This window comes from Lichenostomus cassidix, chromosome 3 (assembly GCF_008360975.1).
Source record: "Lichenostomus cassidix isolate B80296 chromosome 3, HeHo_3.0, whole genome shotgun sequence".
Taxonomy (NCBI): domain Eukaryota; kingdom Metazoa; phylum Chordata; class Aves; order Passeriformes; family Meliphagidae; genus Lichenostomus; species Lichenostomus cassidix.
In genome coordinates, this window is record NC_139483.1 from 89,563,367 (window position 1) to 89,584,926 (window position 21,560).

Sequence of the window (21,560 nt, forward strand, 5' to 3'; positions counted from 1 at the left end):
CAATATAATTTGTTTGATTCCTAAGCCATAATGCATGTATTACTTAGAATGGAATTTACCCTAGGAGACACATATACCCATTTCTAACCTAAAAAATATGACTACTAGTATCTTTAGTGAAAGTATAATACTTTCCTTTACATACTATGGTATTTGCTTTTCAAAATGTATCATATTCTTTGATTTGCAATACTAAGAAGCTTAGATAACCATTACTTCTTTCATAACTTTTTACATACTTTAACGCAAGGATCTTCTGTTGCATCTGTTGTTTCATGGGCTTTACACAGCTTTGGCTGAAAGCCAGGGTGGGGACAAAGTAAGTCTTCCCCCACGGTTACTATTGTTATAGGGTTAGACATGCAAAATGTTGCCAAGTGATTTAGAAGATACAGTCTTAAACCTTACATTAGTGTCTACAACAGATATCTGGATCTTTGAAACTTCACAAACCCAGAGTTTCATCAGGTGCCTTAGTCTATATTAATTAGCTTCCTACACTAAGTACTATCAGCCTCTTCAGCCTAAAAGAGACGAATAGAGGAATGGAAAACAGCAGAAATCCCCCTCGGAGAGGCAGATTTATCAGCATTGCTGAAGAACTTACAAAAGCTAGCATGCTGCATGGCTCTCATCCTGACATTCTGTTTTAGCACTGAAGTTCATAAGCCTCAGGATCCAGAGACAATGGGTAGAAGGTAGAACTGTGGACTAGACTGCAAATATTATAGGAATATATAGATAAATATTATGCTTCCTGCTTGTTAAAAAACAGCTTGGGTACAAGAGTCAAATCAGGATTGACTCTTTTCCATAAGACTTTGGTGTCTTTCTATTCCCACATCCTGACAGAATCATAGAATCATAGAATCACAGACTGGTTTGGTTTGGAAGGGATCTTCAAAGATCATCTAGTTTCAACCCCTCTGCTGTGGGCAGGGCCATCTTCTAGACCAGGCTGCTCAAAGCCCTATCCAGACAGACCTTGAACACTCCAAGGGATGGGCCATCCACAGTTTCTTGAGGCAACCTATTCCAGTGCATCACCACTCTTACCATAAAAAAAAAATTAAAAAAAAAAATCTTCCTGGAACTGGAGATGCAAGTTGTACTTCAGAGAAAAATATTTCTAGCATCTAGTTAACAGTAAGAGACTAATGGGAGCCTTATACCTGTACAGACTGCATTAGGGAAAATGGGATAAGATAGCTCTTGAAAAAAAAATTAATGTATATACTAGTACCTGAAACAAGAAAGCATTTCGGTAGTCCAAATGCACCCCAGGAGATACCTTACTGGTAACAACAGTGAAAACAATGTGTCAGTGGACTGTAAGTATCAGTAGATCCTTCAAGAAAAGGAGAATTTCTATGGCACTGAATAAGAAGTTTCAGAAGTAAGCATTGACAATTTTATCTGCCATTTTATTATCTGAATTTCTCAGACTAGCCAAATATAAACTAGAGGTGGGAAAATAATAGGAACCTCAGATAATTTAAAAAGGCAAAGCATTTGGGGAGAAAAAAAAGTATAGCACATTTAATACCTGGAAGTGCTTTAAAGATATGGCACATTACACAGCTTTAAACCAAATAACCTAACACAGACAGTAAGTTAAAAAGTGCTTTACAACTGGAAATACTGTGATCATTCCATTTCCTTGACCAGACATATTTCTAGGAAATGGGGTAGAGGAAAAAAGAATTTTATTTATTCTCAAGTGGGAGTAGAAGAAATAACTTTTTAGTGAACCTGACATCTATTCCAAGTAAACGAAGCTCAGAGGAGATGTTAAAGAATTCTTCAAATTACAAAATCCAGATCTATGTTTTGCGTAAAAAAATCCCACACCTAGATATTTCTGCAAGCACTCAATGTGTTAGTTTTTAAGCTGCCTAGGAAAAGACATTACTACTCCTTAAAAGCTTTTTTAAAAAAACATTCTTACTGTGTTCCAAGTAATTACTGAAAATCCTGTTAGTTTTTATCTTTTGTGGAATAGGTTAACCCTAAAATTAAGATGTTGCTTACAAAGCTCAGCAAATGTATCCTGCAATTTGTATGATTAAATGATATCTACCTGTTCTCTTTCCAATTTCCAGTACATTGTGGCTTAGTCTGAAGAGAGAGAGCGGGAAGCTACAGGAACTTTCCTGCTGTCTTTATACTGCCCATATGAAGCTTTATCAGTTTAGCCAACAATCTTCCAGGAGCCTACTAAGGTCATAAAAAGGTCTTACTGCTAAAAAGAGGCTGCTGGAATATGCAAACCTCTCTCTGTTAACTTCTCTCTCTATTAATAAAGTATGGATGGAAATCTAGTATTCTTCACAGCTACATTATTCAGAGAAGCTGTAAGGAAAGTTTCCTCTCTAGATGAGCAAATACTTCAGAATTCTTAGATGGCAGTGACCTTTTTTCCAATTCAGCTGTCTCTGGAGATTTCTTGTTAAACTGAAGCAGCATGTCAGCGTCCTAGCTTTCCTCAAACTCCCTTTAGTACTGTAGGGAAAAAATTATCTTTCTACTTTTGTACTTGTATTCAGGTCTCGAGCATCATGGTAGAATGTTAAAATAAAAACCCCAACTATAGAGTTAATTTACCCTCTGTGGAACAACATATCAAATTTCTGTCATTAATTTTGCTCAGTTATTAAAATCAGTGTGTTGTGGTAACACAACTGAGAGCTTAACACACTATTTTATTGAGTAGCTAGCTACAACAACTTATTAAGTTTCCAAACGGGGGTAAAACAAGCCTTGCTTGATTCATTATAGCTCTCTCAATATTAGCAACTGAAATTCTTTCAATAGGAGTTCAATTTTTAGACTGTGTAGTACCTCTTAATAATATAATTATCGAGAGACTGAAACTAGCTACGTGCATTTCAAAAGCTGTACTAAAGCATTGATGAGGACCAGAGTAGTTCAGCATAAAATCAAAACTATCATATGAGAGCATTCCAGTGTGATACAACATAATCACTCACACAACTGCCCTAATTTGTGTACTTCAGAAGCAATGTTTTAGTATGTTTTTTGAATGAACTGTTTGTCAAAACCACAGAAAACCACAATAAGCAAACATTTGATCTTTATCACTCCCCTTAAAAGAACTTTTTGACAGGGAGAAAATCTGAAAGTTCTCATAATCTTTGGAGAAAATAATTGCATCCATTTAAAAACAGTAGGATCTTCTGAAAATCATGAGTATAAAAATGACTGAGCAGTGTCTTAAGCCCTGTCCGAACAAGAGCTCTGCAGACCTGTTCATTCTCACGCTGCAGGCACTAAGAGTCATTCACCTCCTGCACTCACGGTATCAGCTTCATCGCTATGCTTGCTTTTTGGTTCAGGCCTGCACCTGATGTGCGTGATCCTGGAAGGAAAAAGCCTCTTTGTTCCATTCTGTCAGGGTGTGGGAATGGGGAGACACCCAGCTCAGTGGAAAGGACATTTCCTGGGCAATAGCCATGGCCCCCACAGCAGCTATGTCACATGTGATGTGACATCCGTGTGCCGCAGGGCTGCTGCTCATCATGTGACCTGATGTACACACTTACACTGAGGTACCTGAGTAAGCTGAGAGGTTTAATTTTGATCCATGGCACCTGAAAATCATTTTAGTTTTGTCTACCTTGACAGAACTTGTAACATCATACCAAGACACTTCATATACTTGCTTTAAGTCTTTTGCTATGAAATACATTATGTTCCATGCAAGAATTTTCTTCATTTTCCATTTACAAGGTGTAACTACATGCAAGATACTAGTTCAAACCCAGTTTCAGAGTGAAATACAAACCAGCACCTTAAGGAGAACGTGCCATTCAGTCAAGAAGCAATAGCCTCATTTTTCCAAGGTATCAGCTGTCAACTGACAATCAAAGCTGTGCAAAGTGTTAACATTCAAACACCAAAAACCTGCAGATCAAGACTGAAATACACACAGTAATGGAAAACACACTTGCCATACTTTAATTTGTATTAACAAACTATCTGTCCATTCAGATAGTTTTCTTACTCAAGAAAATTCCCTGGTGAAGACTTAATGAAAAAATTTCCATATTTTTGCTTTTCCTTTCAGAAAGAGTTTTTATTAACAGGGTAATTCAACTATTCAAAGGAAACATTAGTTTCCAGTTTCTTAGTACAACTTAAGAAAAATGGATAAAGTAGGCAAAAGACAGCTTAAGTGAATAAGTAAAAAAGACAAAAATCTTGTGTTTTTCTGCTTCTAAGGAATTGCCTTAAAAAAACCCTAAGCTTCCTTGCTTGAGGTCTGAACTTTGACCATATTAACTATCCCTGTGTTTTCACTTATGTTAAACTGTCATTCTGATGCCAGATTTTCTGTCAGATATAACATTTGCCTCTAAAGTAATAGTAAATTAAAAAACCCTATTGTAAGTGCTACTGGAGCCTTACTGGGAATGTTTTCTAAAAACTACTCTGACATGATGAAACAAAGTTCAAATAACTAGAAAGTAAGCCGCTAGAATAATAACCTAGCCCTTAGAAAGAGTATAAACTGCAACAAATATAAACAATCCGACCCTGTTGAAATCTTAGCACATACAAGCAAGGATTCTGACAACTACTGTTTACCAGCTAGAGAAGAAAGTTTAAATATAGTTAAAAACACCCTAATTTTTTTTCCCCTGACACATAAGTTTATTTGACTTGAATCTAGAAAAAACTTAGCCATGCCATGAGTTCAGCTTCTTTGTCAGGATAAACTTTATTATTTTAAAAAGGCTCTGAGGACAGCACACAAAAACCTAGCTCTGCGGCAAACAAGTAGAAAAATTCCCACTGACTTCTTAGTGAAACTAACTACTTAGTTTCTTAGTGAAACTAACTAACTACTTAGTTTCTAACTAAGTGAAACTAGTTCACTAAGTTTCTAACTTAGTGAAACTTACTAACTACTTAGTTTCACTAAGAAGTAAGTATTAATAAAAAAAAAAATTGAAAAAGTTTTTGAAGTTGATGAGTAGACCAGTAAATCAGACATGTGCTTTAAGGCTTACTTCATGTGGACTACCTCTAAGGTGGATGCCACTGGAGCAGAAAAAAGAGTAATCATTTTCATCAGAAGGAAATAGACATTTTCATTTTCTTGTCCCTCTCTAGTCCATGTGGGAGTAACATCTCCCAGGAGTCTCATCCAGTCAAATCCTCTGCACTCACCATTTTCCTCTGTGAATTTTCTTCCAACTTCACAATGCTTTTTAAACTTCAAGCAAACTGAAGAATTCATTCCCTCAGCTGGCTTTAAGATCACCCTTCCATCCTTCCAGTCCCCTTTTGCAGCTTATTGTCACTAAGAATTCCTGTCTCTGACACATCCACTTCTAAAATTCTGCTCAGACAGAATTTTAATTTCCCTTTTTCTTCCCTTCAGTTAAAGCTATGCAGCTTCCTGACTGTGCCTTTCCTCTATATTGCTTCTCATTCTGAATTCTCAGTTCTGGATTCTTTTGTCCTTACAGCTAAATTTGTTTTTAACCTTCTGTGCATACTTTCCTGAGTATTCACAGAATCATAGAATGGTTTGTATTGAAAGGGACCTATAAGGTTATCTAGTTTCAACTTCCCTGCTGTAGGCAGGGACACCACCCACAGGTTACTCAGAGCTCCATGCAGCCTGGGGTTGAACACTTCCAGGGATGGGGCATCCACAACTTCTCTGGGCAACCTGTGCCAGAACCTCACCATCCTCACAGTAAAAGAATTTCTTCCTAGTATCTAACCTAAACCTACCCTCCTTCGGTTTAAGGCCATTCCCTTTTGTCCAGTCACTATGTGCTCATGTGAAAAAGCTGTGTGGCCAGCAGGGCAAGGGAAGGGATTCTGCCCCTCTGCTCTGGTGAGATCCCACCTGGACTAGTGCTGTGTCCAGCCCTAGGTCCCCAAGCATTAGAAGGGATTTGAATGGGTCCAGAGGAAGGCCACAAAGATGATCCTATAGCTGAAGCACCTCTCCTATGCAGACAGGCTGAGAGATCTGGGATTTTTGCTTTTGATGCAGCCCAGGATACAGTCCAGGGCTGTGAGCACACATTGCCAGGGCATGTTCAGCCTCTCAGCCACCAGCACCCCCAAGTCCTTCTTGTCAGGGCTGCTCTCAATCCCTTCGCCACCCAGCCTGTGCTTATGCTTGGGATTGCCCTGACCCAGGTTCAGGATCTTGCACTTGGCCTTATGGAAATTTATGTTTGCATGGGCCTAGCTTCCTTTTCTGGCTAGGTGCATATAGTATCAATGTCATTGTACTTTCTCCATTGCTAATGTGTTTACTCATCTTGACAGCAGAGTTTTGCAACCAAGAGAGTCTCTGGAAAGCATATTTAAAAGTCTGCCTCTTCAGTGGCCCTTCCTGTCAGGTCTTGACAGACAGGGAAGAGTGTCCTCTCATAAAATACCCATCCTATAATGTATAGCTTTGGTTCTCAGCCATTTTTTCTGAGACTTTCTCCTCTTCTCTTATGGTTAGAACCAATAGCATTATTTGTTTTGTGAGGATCCGGTTTCTGGTCTTCATAGAAGGGCACCATCTGGCAGCTGCTTGGTGTCAGGCTTTCAGGATCACTGACTGGAGCTCAGCTCAAGAGGTGACTTTCCATTACTGCCTGAGTGCTCAGGGGGTACCAGAGACAAAGAAGAAATTTTGGAAGCAGTGGATGGAAAGACTTGTCATCTTGTTTCTGTTCCAAAAAACTAAGTTGCCTGCTTTTAGATGGATAATTCCAGCTACTGAGGCAAAAAAAGAGTATTTTTTATCAGGACTACATAATTATTTTTTCTGCATCACACACTACATTTTGTTTCTGCAATATGTTGCCTGTAGGTTCTGATCTTGCTTCCAAATGTTTGTGTTTGCCCACTCTTAACACAGTAGCTTCCTGTTTTATCTTTCAAGCATGGAATTCCTCAGAAGCTTTTGCAATAAAGACGCTTAACTGGGCTAATGGAACAGCACAGAGAAATAAAGAAGTGGCATTTGACAAGAGCATATAAGGATGCTCATTTTTTTAACTAAGCAGAGGTGACCACCTAAGCTTGTCTTATTTAAGGCAGCCTTTAGTGCTTTCTATAGTCACAGTTAAGCCTGAATTGGTTTTTGGGTCCTGCTTCCCTTGCCCAGTGTTTTGGAAACCCTCGGGAAGTTCTCTGGTGAGTTTGGTCCAGCAAGTGAGGAATTTTGAGGCAGGTGATGTAGATGTAGCAGCTCTCCAGACACCCCACCCCCCCAGTCCATCTAACATCAGTGGAAACAGTAGTGAGAAAGATGCAGCACATCTTTAAAAAAGAGCTACAGTACATGAGCAGAAATTACTTTCTTTTCCTCCCTCCAAAATCAGTGAATGGGCTCTTGGTGAAGAAATTCAGTCCTTCAAAACTGAAATCAGCAGCTGACATGTGCTTCCCCAAAGTCTTGAGCATCCAAAGTTTGTCAGGCCTTCAGCTGAAATGGCTGGTAGTTACTTGGCAGCATCATCATTGAGGCTTCTTCTACAAGAAAATGATCTTATAAAAGCTCAATAAACTATAATTAGATGCCAGTATGTTGCAAAGTTTAAGAACTACTAAAATACTTTCAGTTTCCTTAATCTGTGAATTTAAAAAAACAAAAGTCTAATTTTTGTCATGTTGAAAGATGCTCTGTGAACACAGCTTTGAAACCGGAGACACCCAGTTTTATAGCTTACAAAAGGGACTAATTGTGTTCCATAGCTTCCTAACTAGTTTGATCCTTGAACTCCAAATCATTCTTCCTTCTGGCTGGAAATGGAATGCAAGTTGACTGCTTCCCTAGAAAGCAATGCTGAGAATGAACTGTAAATGCCTAGCTCTTTTTCACTTCCCCAATAACATGTTTTGAAAAGTGGAATTTGCTTCATATTTCTTCAAAAACTTGAACTCTGATTTGCTTCAGCACATGATGAGCTATTCTCTAAAATAGGCTGTCCCATTGAAAGAGGAGTTCATTAAAAAAACACTTAATATTGTAAGTTGAGATAAAAAAAGATAAATGGCTTTAACCGTGACAGATACATTTGCTAAATATTTTGTAAAGTTTATGAGGCTACATAGACAATGTTTTTCATGAAAAATGTCCTAAGTAGCCCCAACTAGCATATCTGATAGTGAGTTTATTTCAGCTGCCTGGTACTCAGTGGAATGGAAAAAATACACAAATGAGAAAGGATTATTGAGATCTGGGATAACAACTGTTTATTCAGATGTCATCTTTGTAGGGCAGAACCTCATTCTTACACTGGTCTGGTAAAGTCCTGATTCCCTGATGGTAGTGTGCAAGTCCAAATTCTGATTGAAAACACACAGACTTGTCTCCAAAAAGTTTGAATATTCAATTTGTGAAATTATAGCCCAATGCCATAACCTAGTATTTAAAAACTAAATATTGATTAGCAATATTTCCTATAGTGTTTATAATCAAGGAGTCCTAGTTTTGAGTATTGGTGGCTTGTTGAATATAATGAAAAATATTTATACGCATTTCAGTGAATGGCAGAAGCATCATTGGCTTCTTGTCTTCCTGGCTTCAGTGCTACTGAACTTCGGCAAAATGCCATTCATGACTCACACTATTTATTTATTTATTCTTTATTTTTAGACTAATGGGAACTTTATGAATTCCTTCCCTGATTTTTAAGAGAAATACCACTTAGCTGTGATCCTGAAAAATGGTGAAACAGAATCTTAAATTACTGCCTTAATGAACAGCCTTAGCTCTTAATGAGTAGGGTTAATCACGAAATAATTGATTTTAATTTTGAAGATACTCTTGTTAAATTTTGATTTTTTATAATTATTTAGTTACCTTTATAGAAATTCACACTAAACCACATTAAATGGTTTGTCAAGTTGACTATTTAGTTTCCATTAACAGCATTTCTTTGAAAAGAATACTTTTCATTTTCAATTTAATATATGGCTCCCCAAAACTGCACCATAGAAAGTATGTGCATCATAAATAATATAAAGAACCCACGTTATCCTCCAAATGACAAAACACATGTGTAGGTAGGAAAGCAGTAGTGTAGTATCACATGTGAAAAACAAGCTCAGTGTCTGGAATGGTGGGAGCTCAACTCTACGACAGCCTTTGGGAGTGTTTCAGCTGTCAAAGTCTTTTCTCTTTTCCTCTGTGCTCCTTTGCTCTTTCTACAACAGCACTTAGATTGTAACATTCGTAGTTAGTTCAAAACATGCAATAGAAAGTACAGTCACACTGTAATAACTTTTAGAATTAGGTACAAAATACTTCCATTAAAGGATGCATATTGAAAATCATCCTTCATAAATATTTGCAATAGACAATGAAGACATTTAATACATTTTGTTTCACGTTATATTAATGAAAATTTAGTTTTTAGCAGAATTTTACCAGTAAAGGAGGCGGGGATTTTTCTTCATCTGCTAGCAAATGTAACTTATAAAAGCAAAACAGCTTCCTCTAAATGCAATGTAATCAGACAGGAAAATAAGTTGGTAAGCTTTCATTTAGTGCACAAGTGTCCCTACCAGAACCATCTCCTGCATATAATTTACTTTAAAGTCTATATGTACTATTTTAACAGTTAGCCTTTAAACCTTTAGTATTTTAATACACAATTGTAGCATGGATATTTTCAAGTAAATCACAGCTCACTTCCAGATGGTATTCATTTATGATGTCACTTTCACCTTGTGTTTGCTTACAGGAAAATGAGATAAGAGAAAAATCTTAGCTGGAGGTCTGGACAGGCAGACATGTTTGATGGGGCAGCTAAGAATCCAATAGCATAGAGACATCTCAAGCATTCCCATATACATTCCCAAAAGATTTTTTTTCCCTCCCTTGAGAAACAACTCATAGACCATCAGGACTTCCTGCCCTAGGGTGAAAAAAAAAAAAAAAAGCAAAAAAAAAAGCAAAAAAGGAGCAATTTCTGCAGTGTACTAATTTTTCCCAAAAGTTACAAGCTCCTAAAATTGATAACTTACTTTCAGAAAATATGGAAAAATAAATTATTTTATTAAAAGCTGATTTAAAATAGCCTATGGTCTGATTGATGGGGATTGATGCAATGCCCTTAGGTCTGTCAAGATAAATGAGTCTTGGAAATGGTAGTGATTCTTCTATTTCCATTCTGACTTGAGGCAGTAGCAACAATGACAGACTGAAAATAAGCATGAAAAGCTATTTTAAAGAGAACAAAACTGTCTGCAAAATTGAAATTTTTAAAGTATTTTGCCTTCATAACACCAATTCATTACATGAAGAGCCTGGCAATATGGTTACATACATGCACATTACAGAGCATGTGTAGCATATATATGTAGGTAAAATACTATTTATTACCTATGTGAACTGCTGTGATGAAATTGAGACAGTGTTTTCTTCTGTTTTAAAGACTACATTACATTTCACATTACATGTTACCCATGTCCAGTAGGATCCAAGGTGGTTCATCCCAAGAAACCCTTACTAATGTACAGACTTAAATTATACTACAAATAAACAAATTAAATATTTAGTATTTTAATTGAAAATTAAGTCTGTTAAAATAGTCTTTGAAAAAACTGTATTTTTGTCTTTATATAAAAAATGTATCTATGAATAAGAAATGTAAGGATTTTGTGGCATAAAAGGATAACCTTTTACAATCAGAAAACTGCACATTGGCACAGTGTTTGAAAAAAAATGTTCCAAATTATGGGCTAAATTCTACTTCAGATGACTCATGAAGACATCAGACGTGGCCACAATCCAAAGAACACTGCCACTCTGAAAACAGGGCAGGGCAACTAGGGCGACTAAGACCAAGCACTACTAGGTTAAAGATACCTCAAGACATCTGGAGTATGAGAAGTAGGAAGGTCTCATCTGTACTCTGCAAAAGTATTCCCAAAATAATTGATAAGACTCATCAGCAGTTTTCTTCTTTTGCCCTGTTACTGAACCTAAGCACAACTGATTATGGATGCTTAAGTACATTTTCCATCTTGCTCACTTCTGTGTATATAATGAACATCTTGGTGAATAAAATACCAGGATGATGTGCACAGGTATTGGAAGGGCTGATTAAATTCCAGTGGTTTAAATTTGCAAAGGTGAGTTTTGAACAAAGCACAAGACATTTTTATTAGGGATGTGAAAATAGTAACTCAAAGCTTTTGACAGCTTAATATATGTGTCACAGCTCTCTCCTTTGTGGAAGGAAGCACCCAAAATTCCTTGATGCCTTTGGTCAAAAAAGATGGGCAAAAGCCAAAAGGGTCCAAAAGAAAAAAAGTTCATGATGTTTTATTTACAGACTACACACTTGGCATGGAAATTGATCTATGTTTGCCACTATAAAGAGGAATGAGATAGGAGAGGAAAGTGTATCTCCAGTTCTGGGTCCAGCATTGATCCAGCCAACAGGGTGTCCAAAGTCCTGGTGGTGCCACCCTGGCTTTGTAGGGGTACTGTTTTATAGATAAGTTTTCTTCCCCTGGAATGAGGTTTCTCGCTCTTCATGTAAGTAAGTGAGCATGTGCAGTCCATTCTTCTGGACTTTTCTGGAAATGGGTTGAGGGTCTTTGAGGGTCTTTTCATGGCTGTGATCCCCCTTTACTGGTTTGACCCTCAGCACTTCATGCCTGATTCTTGATGCCACTTCTGCACATCTGCTGTCCAGAAAGCTGCTGCCCTATTTTCTGACAGCCCCTCTTTCCAGCCACAACCTGTTCTTATTTGCCCACTTGAATAGCCATCAGCGTTTGAGGCAAAACAACACATTAACTCTTTACTGCCCAGGCTTCTACAATACACCAAACGCTGTAGCTTCAATGCGTATTTAAAAAGTGCCTAGCTGTAAATGTATTTTCTGTTGCTAGGATTTCTATTAGATCTACTCCACTTCTGTAAATCCCAAACAAAATTAGAGGAAAATCTGTAAATACGTGTCATTAGCACTACAGTTTTCTCTGTATTTACAGTAGATGACTAAAACATGCGATATGCATTGTAACACAACCTGTTCACATAGGACACAGCACTGTATAGACTCATGATTAACATTACCTCTTGCTGAAAATAAATGTTAGAGTTGACAGAATCCAACTATAAACATTCAGAAAGTCACCAAACTTTATTTGGAAAGCCTGCTCCAATAACTGACGAATTCTACAAAATAGAACAAGCATCCAGTACTATTTGTTCCATTTATATGGGGTAGCATTTGGCAAAGGAAGGATTACATATTCATGTAGCATAAATACTGCCAGGAACATGACTGTTTAATTAGTATAGATGAAACACTTGGCAGCAAAGAACAAATGCAAGACGTCATTCATAACTTAAAATGTAAAAAATAGTAAGTCAAAGTGTCTATAAATTGCACAAATAAGTTGCTGATTTCTTGTAAAATTCTGTAATATGGACACAAACGATAAAATCAGGAAGGCTTTCTATTTGACTGAGTATTGATAACCCTTCATAATGGATTAATACTGTCTCTGCCAATGGTTAGAAAACATACTTCTTTTAGTGCATACTCTACATGTTGTCTTTTCTTTCTTGACAATTTAAAGCTTGTTTAAGAAAGGTCTTGGCTATAAAAGTAATATGATGGAATGTGCTCCAATATTATTGACCTGTCCTTGCTTTTTTGGCAACTTAACTGAAGCATTTTCATCAAATTTTATGATTTTATATGATTTGAAGTAATAAAGCATGATATAGCCCCAATGTAATGACCTTAGAGAATTTTTTTCTCTCTAAAACTGCATCACTCTAACTCTGAAACAAATCTTAACTGCGAAAGTATTTCAATTTTCCCAGCTGTTTTTGCAATTTAAGCATTCTTTGAGATATGTTTTTTCCCATCTGTGCTTTAATTTTTATATTTACTTTGTTCAAGAATACATGCCAGCCAAATTCTTACACAAAAGATAGGATGTATAATGAAAAAATCCCAAGAAGAATCACTAAAATGCTATCATCTAACTATTCCTTTCTTCTTTCAAATATTCCCTCTCCCTTACATTATCTTTAAGATAATATTGACTAACTCCCTCCAACGTAAAATTTCTGAAATGTGATGCTTCACTAAGAGTCAGTTATTATGTTTAAAGAATTACTTTGTTCAAAATAACAATAATGTAATCATGGCTAACACAGTTTTTATATGCAAATATTATTTTAATTAAAAAGAAAATAAATCATAACTAGCCATGTGGCAGAGGAAAAATCTGGCAAATATTCCCTGTTGCACCTTCCAAATTTGAGCAAAATATTGAAGAAGACAGACATGCTGCTCAAATCAAACTGCCAAGCTTCCCAACTGATGGATGGGGACTGAGGCATTCATTCCTGTGTCCTTCCCTCTTTTAAATGACCCAATCTATTCTTCCCCCTTCAGAAACTCTGAGTGTGCTACTGCTTACAAAGGAAGGAGGCTCCTTGGCAGGAGCTGATGAATAGTACTCTACAAAGAAATACACCACAAAGAACTGCAGTCTTGCAAAATGACTGCTAATCCTCAGTGTTGTCAATGTAGCTCAGCCCTGGCTGTGGGAACTGGAGCCTGTGTTAAAAAAGTTCTTCCACCACCCTCTCAGGGAAACCCATGGGCCTTGCTTTTTGGGGGTATGCAGTGGGAACATGTTCTGCTGTCACTAAGGTCAGTGGGAGATGCTGGAGTGTTTTGGATGGAAGTCATTCTTTTATTCATCTTTGGGGAAAGATGAAAGTAAGCACCTGCCACTAAAAAAAAATTTAGGAAGCTGTAGTTGTAAAAAGCGCTACTTTCTACAGTTTTGCATTGTATGATGAAGAGAGAGGGGAAATAAGCAGAGAGGGATCAGTGCGTATCTTGGTTGAGGTCAGGAAAAGAGATTTTATGGTGTGTACATGCAGAAAATGTACAAAAGTGGGAGATTAGTGAACATGAAGGAAAAAAACAGAAGGGGTTTATGTAATCATGTTTTGTAGGATTTTTAGGGAAAAAAATCACAAGAAACTTCAAAACCACTTAATAGGTCAATATAATTTTGATGCTTCATGTTGCTCTAAATTAGAATAAATGAGTTAGATAATGAAACTGGCTTTCGAAGTTAATATAAATCCCTTTTGGTGTTTATATTTCATATCTTTAAGTAAGCACAGATACCATATTCCCTAAATTACATATCTAATATTTTAAGTTGAAAAACAGATGTGACGACAAACTTAAAACTGGGGTCAAGAGAATACTTCAGTGATTTGGAATTCCCCACATAAATGAGAGATTATTTGAAAGAGATCAGATACTTGGAGATATGCTTACACTTACAGATACTCAAATAAGAGAAATTATGAAAATGCAGATCTGTGTGTCTAAACAAAACTGCTTTCCAAGGTTGCAAGCACAGTGACAAGGGGTATAAAAATCTGGCAACCAGAACCACCAGATGCCTTAAACTGTAATCACTGGTTTTGCATGCAGTATTCAGAGCAACCTTAATCTGTGTGTTTGAACTGGGCAATTGCCTAAGCCTACCATAAAATGTTTACCTTACCTTTAAGCCCAGAATTAACTCATTTTCTAGTAGTGTGTTTTGGAATAATTCAGTGATAACAATTTCAAAGAAGCCATGCAGTTCTGTAATTCTATATGCAGAGATGACTTTGCTCAGATTCTCATTCTGCTCTCTCTTTGGTGAACAAAGAACCAGTCTTGAAGAATGAGGTTAAATATCCACAATTATTTCATGAAAAAAATCAAAGCCCATGAACAATCTTTCTCTGTTGGTTAATTTATTGCTTTCTTTTTATTTTGGGCTTTTTTTTTTCTTAATAAAAGATGATGCAATATTTTCAATGCTTCCTTATAAGGTAGCTCTTTGATACCTTAGATGTCTCACTCCTTTTTTTTCCTCCATATGTAATTTTTTTCCCTCCAACGTCCTTTCCAATGGCAGATGTGCATTGAGTCTGTTGGGTGAGGCCATATCCTTGATTTTGATAAAGGTATTTCAGTACTTAACTGTGATATTGAGGCAAATAAAATGCATTCTGGAGATCTCACTTCATATTCTTTTACCAGAGCTGCACTGGAGCAAGTGTTTTTTCAAGTTATCTGTTATGATGTCCAGTCTTCCAGTTTCAGTTGCTAAAGTTAATTTGGACTCATAAATCTTTTAATTCCCAGAGTTCTAGTCTTTTCAGAGGGACACATATTAGTTGTTCTCATTTCACTTTCCTGAAAAATTGCTTACTTTTTTATAAAAAAAAGAGTTTTGCAAATGTCCTTGGACTATGGTGTACCAAATACCAACTTGCATTGCTTTTTAAATTAAGTTATCGATATACTCTGACATCTCATAGTCCAATGATCAAGGACCAAAGATGCTTAACTATTACTACTCAATTAAGAGGCACCGATCTTTATCCAGCATAAAGGAAGCAACTGACCTAAAAGATGTCACCAAAGATTTCAAAGAATTCCAACATGTTTGGTCAAATTAGATTTGTCTCTGGGTGGGGAATCTTTTGAAAATGAGAAATAGCCTGGGGCAAAAGGTAACACTTAAGAATCGACCCTGTGAATAGTGAACAACTCTAATTACTATAGTGTGATGGCACTAGAAGATTAAATTATTAAATTAAATTTTAAATTATTATGCCAAAACCCAGTTGATTGTATGCTTACTTCCAGCATTCAAAAAGATCATTATGCAAAGAGCATGTAAAGGCTGCCTAAAGGCTGGGTTTAAGTCTTTGTGGTACACTTCAGAAGTAAGTACACTTGTGGAGCAAAACAGCAGATGTGGGCCAAAGCTTATGCCAGGTCAGAAATCTCCCAGTTGTGCATTGCAGTTCACCTGCTGCATGGGGAGACTGGAGTGGAAAAACAAATGCTGCTTTGACAGTTCGGTCACACTAGGCATCAAGAAATGATGGTCACTTAAAATGTAAGGATAGACTATAATTTTTAGAGGTTTTCATACCCTTTTTTCTTCATTTGCCACCTTTAAAAAACAACTGTGATGTAAGAAAACTTAATCCAGTCCTTGCTCAAGTAATATTTAAATGGGAAACATTCAAAGATAGATCTGCCTATTGATCTTTAGCTGGTTGGAAGTGGAATGGTTATATCTGAACAGTGGTTTATAGAATATTAAATTATAAGATGCTTTTCCCTCACTAATAGGGAAAATAGCTGCAAAATAATGTTCAAAGTTTCTCCTTACTACAAGCCATCATTCATATCAAGATAGCACTATCAAAATAGTATTTTTTAAAAATCAAGATATCAACCTGTTTTACCATTTTACTTAGATCAGGAACTGGTGATGTATTATCAATTGTGCTAATGACACTATCTATTTGTTATTAGATAGTATCCTCTTCCTAGGTACAGCATGAAGCTCAAAATTTATTATGGTTCTCTTGCTAGAACAGTGTTGGAGTGAAGTAGAAGTTTGATGCTAGAAATTCCCTCTGCCAATTGTAAAAAATAAAATCTTGTGGCCTGGACTTTTATGAATTCAAATATAAGCAATGACGTATCAAAGAAATATGAAATATTTGCAGTTACTAAGAAGTAAAGAAGCATGAAGAAAAATCAGACTGCTTTTTGATAATCCAGCCAGGTAGAAAGAAAGATTTACACAAAAGATTACTTTAAACTTCTCCTTGCTACCTATTTGCTCTTTGTTTTCCTTGAAAGCAGGGTACTCTGCTATAAAATGACTACTAAAAAAGCCTTATTAGTTTAAATAGAAATTACTTCAGAGGCAAGTATTTGAAACAACTTTTGCATTCTTTAATATTAAGCATTTAAAATATTTAGAAGTTTTTCTACTGTTTTGTGTCTTTATTTGAAATTCTCTCTGATAAAAATGTGCACATAACAGTGTTAAATGACATCTGACCTCTTCTCTGACTTCCAGTCATGTGATGAAAAATGCTTTTAAAATAATTGTGTAAATACAGGAAGATGACTAAACTCCTAAACTGTTTTCTTCTAAAAAATTCCCATCGCTGCCAAAGCTGGTGAAGCTCCTCTGATGGTTACAATGGTGGGAGCACTAGGGCAGAAAAGCTTCCAAGTGCCCACAGGCACTCTCTCCACTGTACCTACTACCTACCTCCTGCAAATCTCTGTTCCTGCCTTTAGAAAATGAGGGGCCACACATTCCTTGTCACATGTAGTCTTCTTCTCACAGAGTCTAATATTGGGAAGCTTAACATAAATACATAACAGGCAATGACAAGGACCAAATTTGTTTAGCAAGGCTGCCAGCAGGCTTACTGTACACCCACCCCTCCAACATTTAAAGAATGCAACTATCTTCTCTCTTTCCTCTCCCATGTAGCTTGAGAATTACATCCAAGACAGTATGAAGAAAGAAATGGTAGAGATCCAGCAAACTGCAGTGCAGAACCAGACTGCAGTAATGATTGAAATAGGCACAAACTTGCTAAATCAAACAGCTGAACAGACCCGCAAATTAACAGATGTTGAAGCACAAGTAAGTAATGAATTTCAAATTAAAAATACTTCTGCTTCCCAAATACTACAACCATACATTAATACTGTTTAGAGTTACATGCTTCATTTCAACAATTAGAAGTCAATCATTATCACCAACAGCTCTACCCAGCTTAAGGAAACATTAGTATTTGGTAATACATAGCTCCATCTCAAGCCCAGTGCTGTCACTTGAGTGATTTCCATTGCAGAAGTATTTTAAGTAAGTCTAGAAAGACAATAGTTAAATTAATCTTTAAAGAGAATGTATTTAAAACTACTATACTATATCCAAGAATCAGTTGGGTCCTAGTGTGCTTTTATACAATTCTCTTATTACCAGATCTTAGCTAAGAGTCCCTTCAAATTGTTTTTGTTCCATCTACCAGCTTAATTGCTTTTTAAAATGGAATATTTTTTTATTTTTTAAAGTTAACAAGAGAAATATGTCTTTTTAATTAATGTTTTCACAGATACTCTAAGTGGGATAACAGCTCATTTTCAGCACAATGCACTGTACTATGGTTAACAAAGGGATATATAAACAAATCCTAGATGAATCAAGAAAAAGGAAATTAGGAGGCTGCCATAAAAGTATATTCATACAGAAGTAAACTTGTCTACTGTACATTTGTTAACTTCAAGAAAAATAAATGGGTTTTAATTGAAACACATTAAGTACAATAGGACATTCTGTTACACAGAATGCAGATATGAGTAGAAGGACAAGTCCAATCAAGGTTGAGTGGTATTTATTTGTAGTTTTGCAGGTAGGAAGATGCAGATCTATAATTGCCAAAACACATAATGGATATATCATGTAGCACATAATATTTTGTATAATATAAAAAGTATGCAAAACCTAAAATTCTTGTTAGACCTTTTACTACCTGTGGAATTTATCCAACAAATTAAATTACATTTTTTAACCTAAACCAAGCCTTTGTGAACACTTTGATAAACTGATAATTCCTAGCTCACAGGCATACTGAATTCAGCTTTCTGATTGCATTATTCAGGAGCCTAATATTTTGCACATGTTGAGAGAATGTATTTATTCATTCAAAGTAATGTCTTTATGGAAATTAGTCAATTATTTTCTGCTTAGAGGAAGAAAATCATCACTGTAACTTTCCTTCTTTGCTTGAAATTACTGGTGACTGGGTTAAGGGCTTAATTAGCAGCATACGGAAATTAACCAAACAATTGCTCTCTCAAGGACACTTACTTTTGGTAATAGTTTTCAATTACACTTAAGTGTGAAATCATGTCCTGAATGACTGTTTAACATGAAGGACATGAGTAATCAATTCTTCCTGTCAAGGAAAGCTAAATTCTGTTGAAGTAAAAAAAGCTATTCTAAAACAATGAGAAAATATTTCTAGAAAACATGCCTCAAAGTAATGCAATCCAATACAAACTGTAATATGTCTTCCATGTTTCCTAGTATCTGCATTTCTTCATTTAAAGATGCAAAAAAAGTTGAGAAAAGGTAATATTAAAATGCAAAGAATGAATTGACTGAAATGTTCACATGATAAACACTTCAAAATATAATCTGGGATTGAGGAAAATAGCTAGGAGAGAACTACCAAGTGATTTCAGGACTGCGCCAAGATTTCAGCCAGAGACTTATGTTCAACACCAGATGGGGAAAACAACTCAACTCATTCTTTGAGCCACAACCATAATAGTTCCAATAATGAAATACGAATTATCATAACAGAGGGGAAGGTATAACAACAAAGCTGAAGTACACAGTAACTCTCATCAGAAATGTAGCATAATACTGAAACATTCCCAATGATATATGGTAGTGTAATAACAAAATTAGTGCAACTCTGTGTACTTTTCTTCATTCTGATTCTATGAACATTTGTGCCTAAATTAAGTGTTGAAAAATATTTTTTTATCATAGGCATACATAGAGATTTGAATGATTTTGCCACATAACAAAATTAAAATTTAGTTGAAAGAAGTATCTTTTAAAAGAAGTATTTTTTTGTAAATTTTTTTTAGGTATTAAACCAGACAACCAGACTTGAACTTCAGCTTTTGGAACACTCTCTTTCAACAAACAAACTAGAAAGACAGATTTCAGATCAGATGAATGAGATAACTAAATTACAAGAAAAAAACAGGTAAGTCTGCATTTCAGCCCAATAAAATGTTATTCCATGAAGTGTCCTGCTAATAGTTATAGAAACAGATGTACTTGAAGTAGGAAAATAAGGGCTTGTGCACAGGCTCTCCAAACCCATTATAAAACTACCCACCTCATTACAAAGGTCATTTATTACTTAAAGCCTAGGAGATTCATGCAGGTTTATTCTTGTATTCTCTTTATATATTATTCTTCACTATCTAAAGTTATGCTTTATATGAAGAACTTAAGGCTAAAACTGAAATAGTGCTTCAGTTGTACCCAATTTATATTCTTCTTTAGACTTACCCAGATGAAGTTGATGTAATGTAATTCAAACTAATTGAGTGTAACCACATCTCCAAAATTTCATTTCCATGTAGTACACAGCTATCCTAATGACTAACCAGGTCATTGCAACAATTTTTATCTAATGTAGTGAGAAAAAACTCCACTAATCATATTTAATGTTCCTTAAGAGTCAATGTTTTAAAATTCAGACCAATATCCAACTATTACTCCTATACTTTCCTGTACTCAGCTGTGGTCCAAAGGCTCATACCTTTTTTCAGCTAGTTTTGTTTCCATATCACCAGAGACCCATTTTACTTTTGGCAATAAATAGTTTACAGAGAAATCTAAAAGCAGCAATAATATTAAGTTTTCCTTTTCAAAGCCATGTTTTTCAATGAGAACCATATGTGCAAAGTGCTCTTTCTTTGAAAGAATTAGCTTAAAAAACCCAGGAGATATGTTTTGACATTTTTGTTCACTACTCTACTACATTTATATATGTTCCCTAAAGGTTTAATCTACCAGCTTCAGAAAAACAAGCATCCTTATCAAATGGAAAGCAAAGGAAATACTGATTTTTAAAAGGTCATGTTTTTTTGGTGTTGAACTCAGCAGACTTCAGGCTACTCTTGTAACATCCACATAAAACACAAAAGCATTGTTTCTCACCTAACAAAATACAATCTGTATTGAGCTACTCTGCTTGAAACATAATTATATACAAGGTTCAGGATTTTTTCTCAATAACTGTAACGGATTTTAGGTGAACTTCTCTCTTCTGGCTATGCATCTTTTACCATCAGCTTTCTCAGAGTCTATATCAGAATAATTAGTAGTGAAATAATGTCCCCAGCCAGTCCCCTAATCATACCAGCTCCAAAACTGGAGAAGGGTAACAGGTAACACATCTCCAAGTAACTTTTTGCACATTTCCCTGTCTTAATGCCATACCATTTATGTTAAGTATATATATTTTTATAATTATAGGATATTTGAAAATTCACAGATACATCTTTAAATAAGTTTCATCTTTTAATAGGGTAAACCCATGAAAACTTAGCTACTTTATCTTTCCTTTAATAGTGTTGAATAATCAAACACCCAATTATTACACTTTTAAAGTCTGCAATACAAACTGTAGTAGATAATGTTGTGTATTAGTGCACTTATATAATAAATTAAAGCATATGTATCAAACTAAACTTTCATTTAGCTGTCTTCTGCATGCATAGCATCAGAGAATAAAGTTAAGTGTTTATGAAGAAAGACAGGCTTGATTCTCTTGACATCAGCTCAAAATTGTTTTGGAGAACCTAATTGAAATCTTCTATTCAGCTTTTTAGAAAAAAGAGTTCTTGAGATGGAAGACAAGCATATGCTTCAGCTGAAGTCAATAAAAGATGAAAAAGATCAGCTTCAAGTCCTAGTAGCCAAACAGAATTCTATTATAGAAGAACTAGAAAAACAGTTAGTTACAGCTACAGTAAACAACTCAGTTCTGCAAAAACAGCAACATGATCTGATGGAGACAGTTCATAGTTTGCTTACTATGATATCGACACCAAACTGTAAGTTAAAGCACAAATGCTTATATCATTTCAGTGCTA

The 21,560-nt window shown here is 35.8% G+C and overlaps 2 protein-coding genes across 5 annotated transcripts in view; one reads left to right on the plus strand and one right to left on the minus strand.

The window, feature by feature from the left end:
* MCPH1 (microcephalin 1) overlaps positions 1-21,560 on the minus strand; it is a 126,292-nt gene that overhangs the window by 42,867 nt on the left and 61,865 nt on the right. The window lies entirely within an intron of this gene.
* Positions 1-21,560, plus strand: part of ANGPT2 (angiopoietin 2) — a 42,136-nt gene that overhangs the window by 5,280 nt on the left and 15,296 nt on the right. The window contains exons 2-4 of one of the 2 annotated variants that reach the window (XM_085056680.1): positions 17,362-17,517; positions 19,536-19,657; positions 21,289-21,521. In XM_085056680.1, the coding sequence (XP_084912806.1) occupies positions 17,362-17,517; positions 19,536-19,657; positions 21,289-21,521 (511 nt within the window). The remainder of the gene's footprint in view (positions 1-17,361; positions 17,518-19,535; positions 19,658-21,288; positions 21,522-21,560) is intronic. The other variant, XM_085056681.1, reaches the window with a different exon arrangement.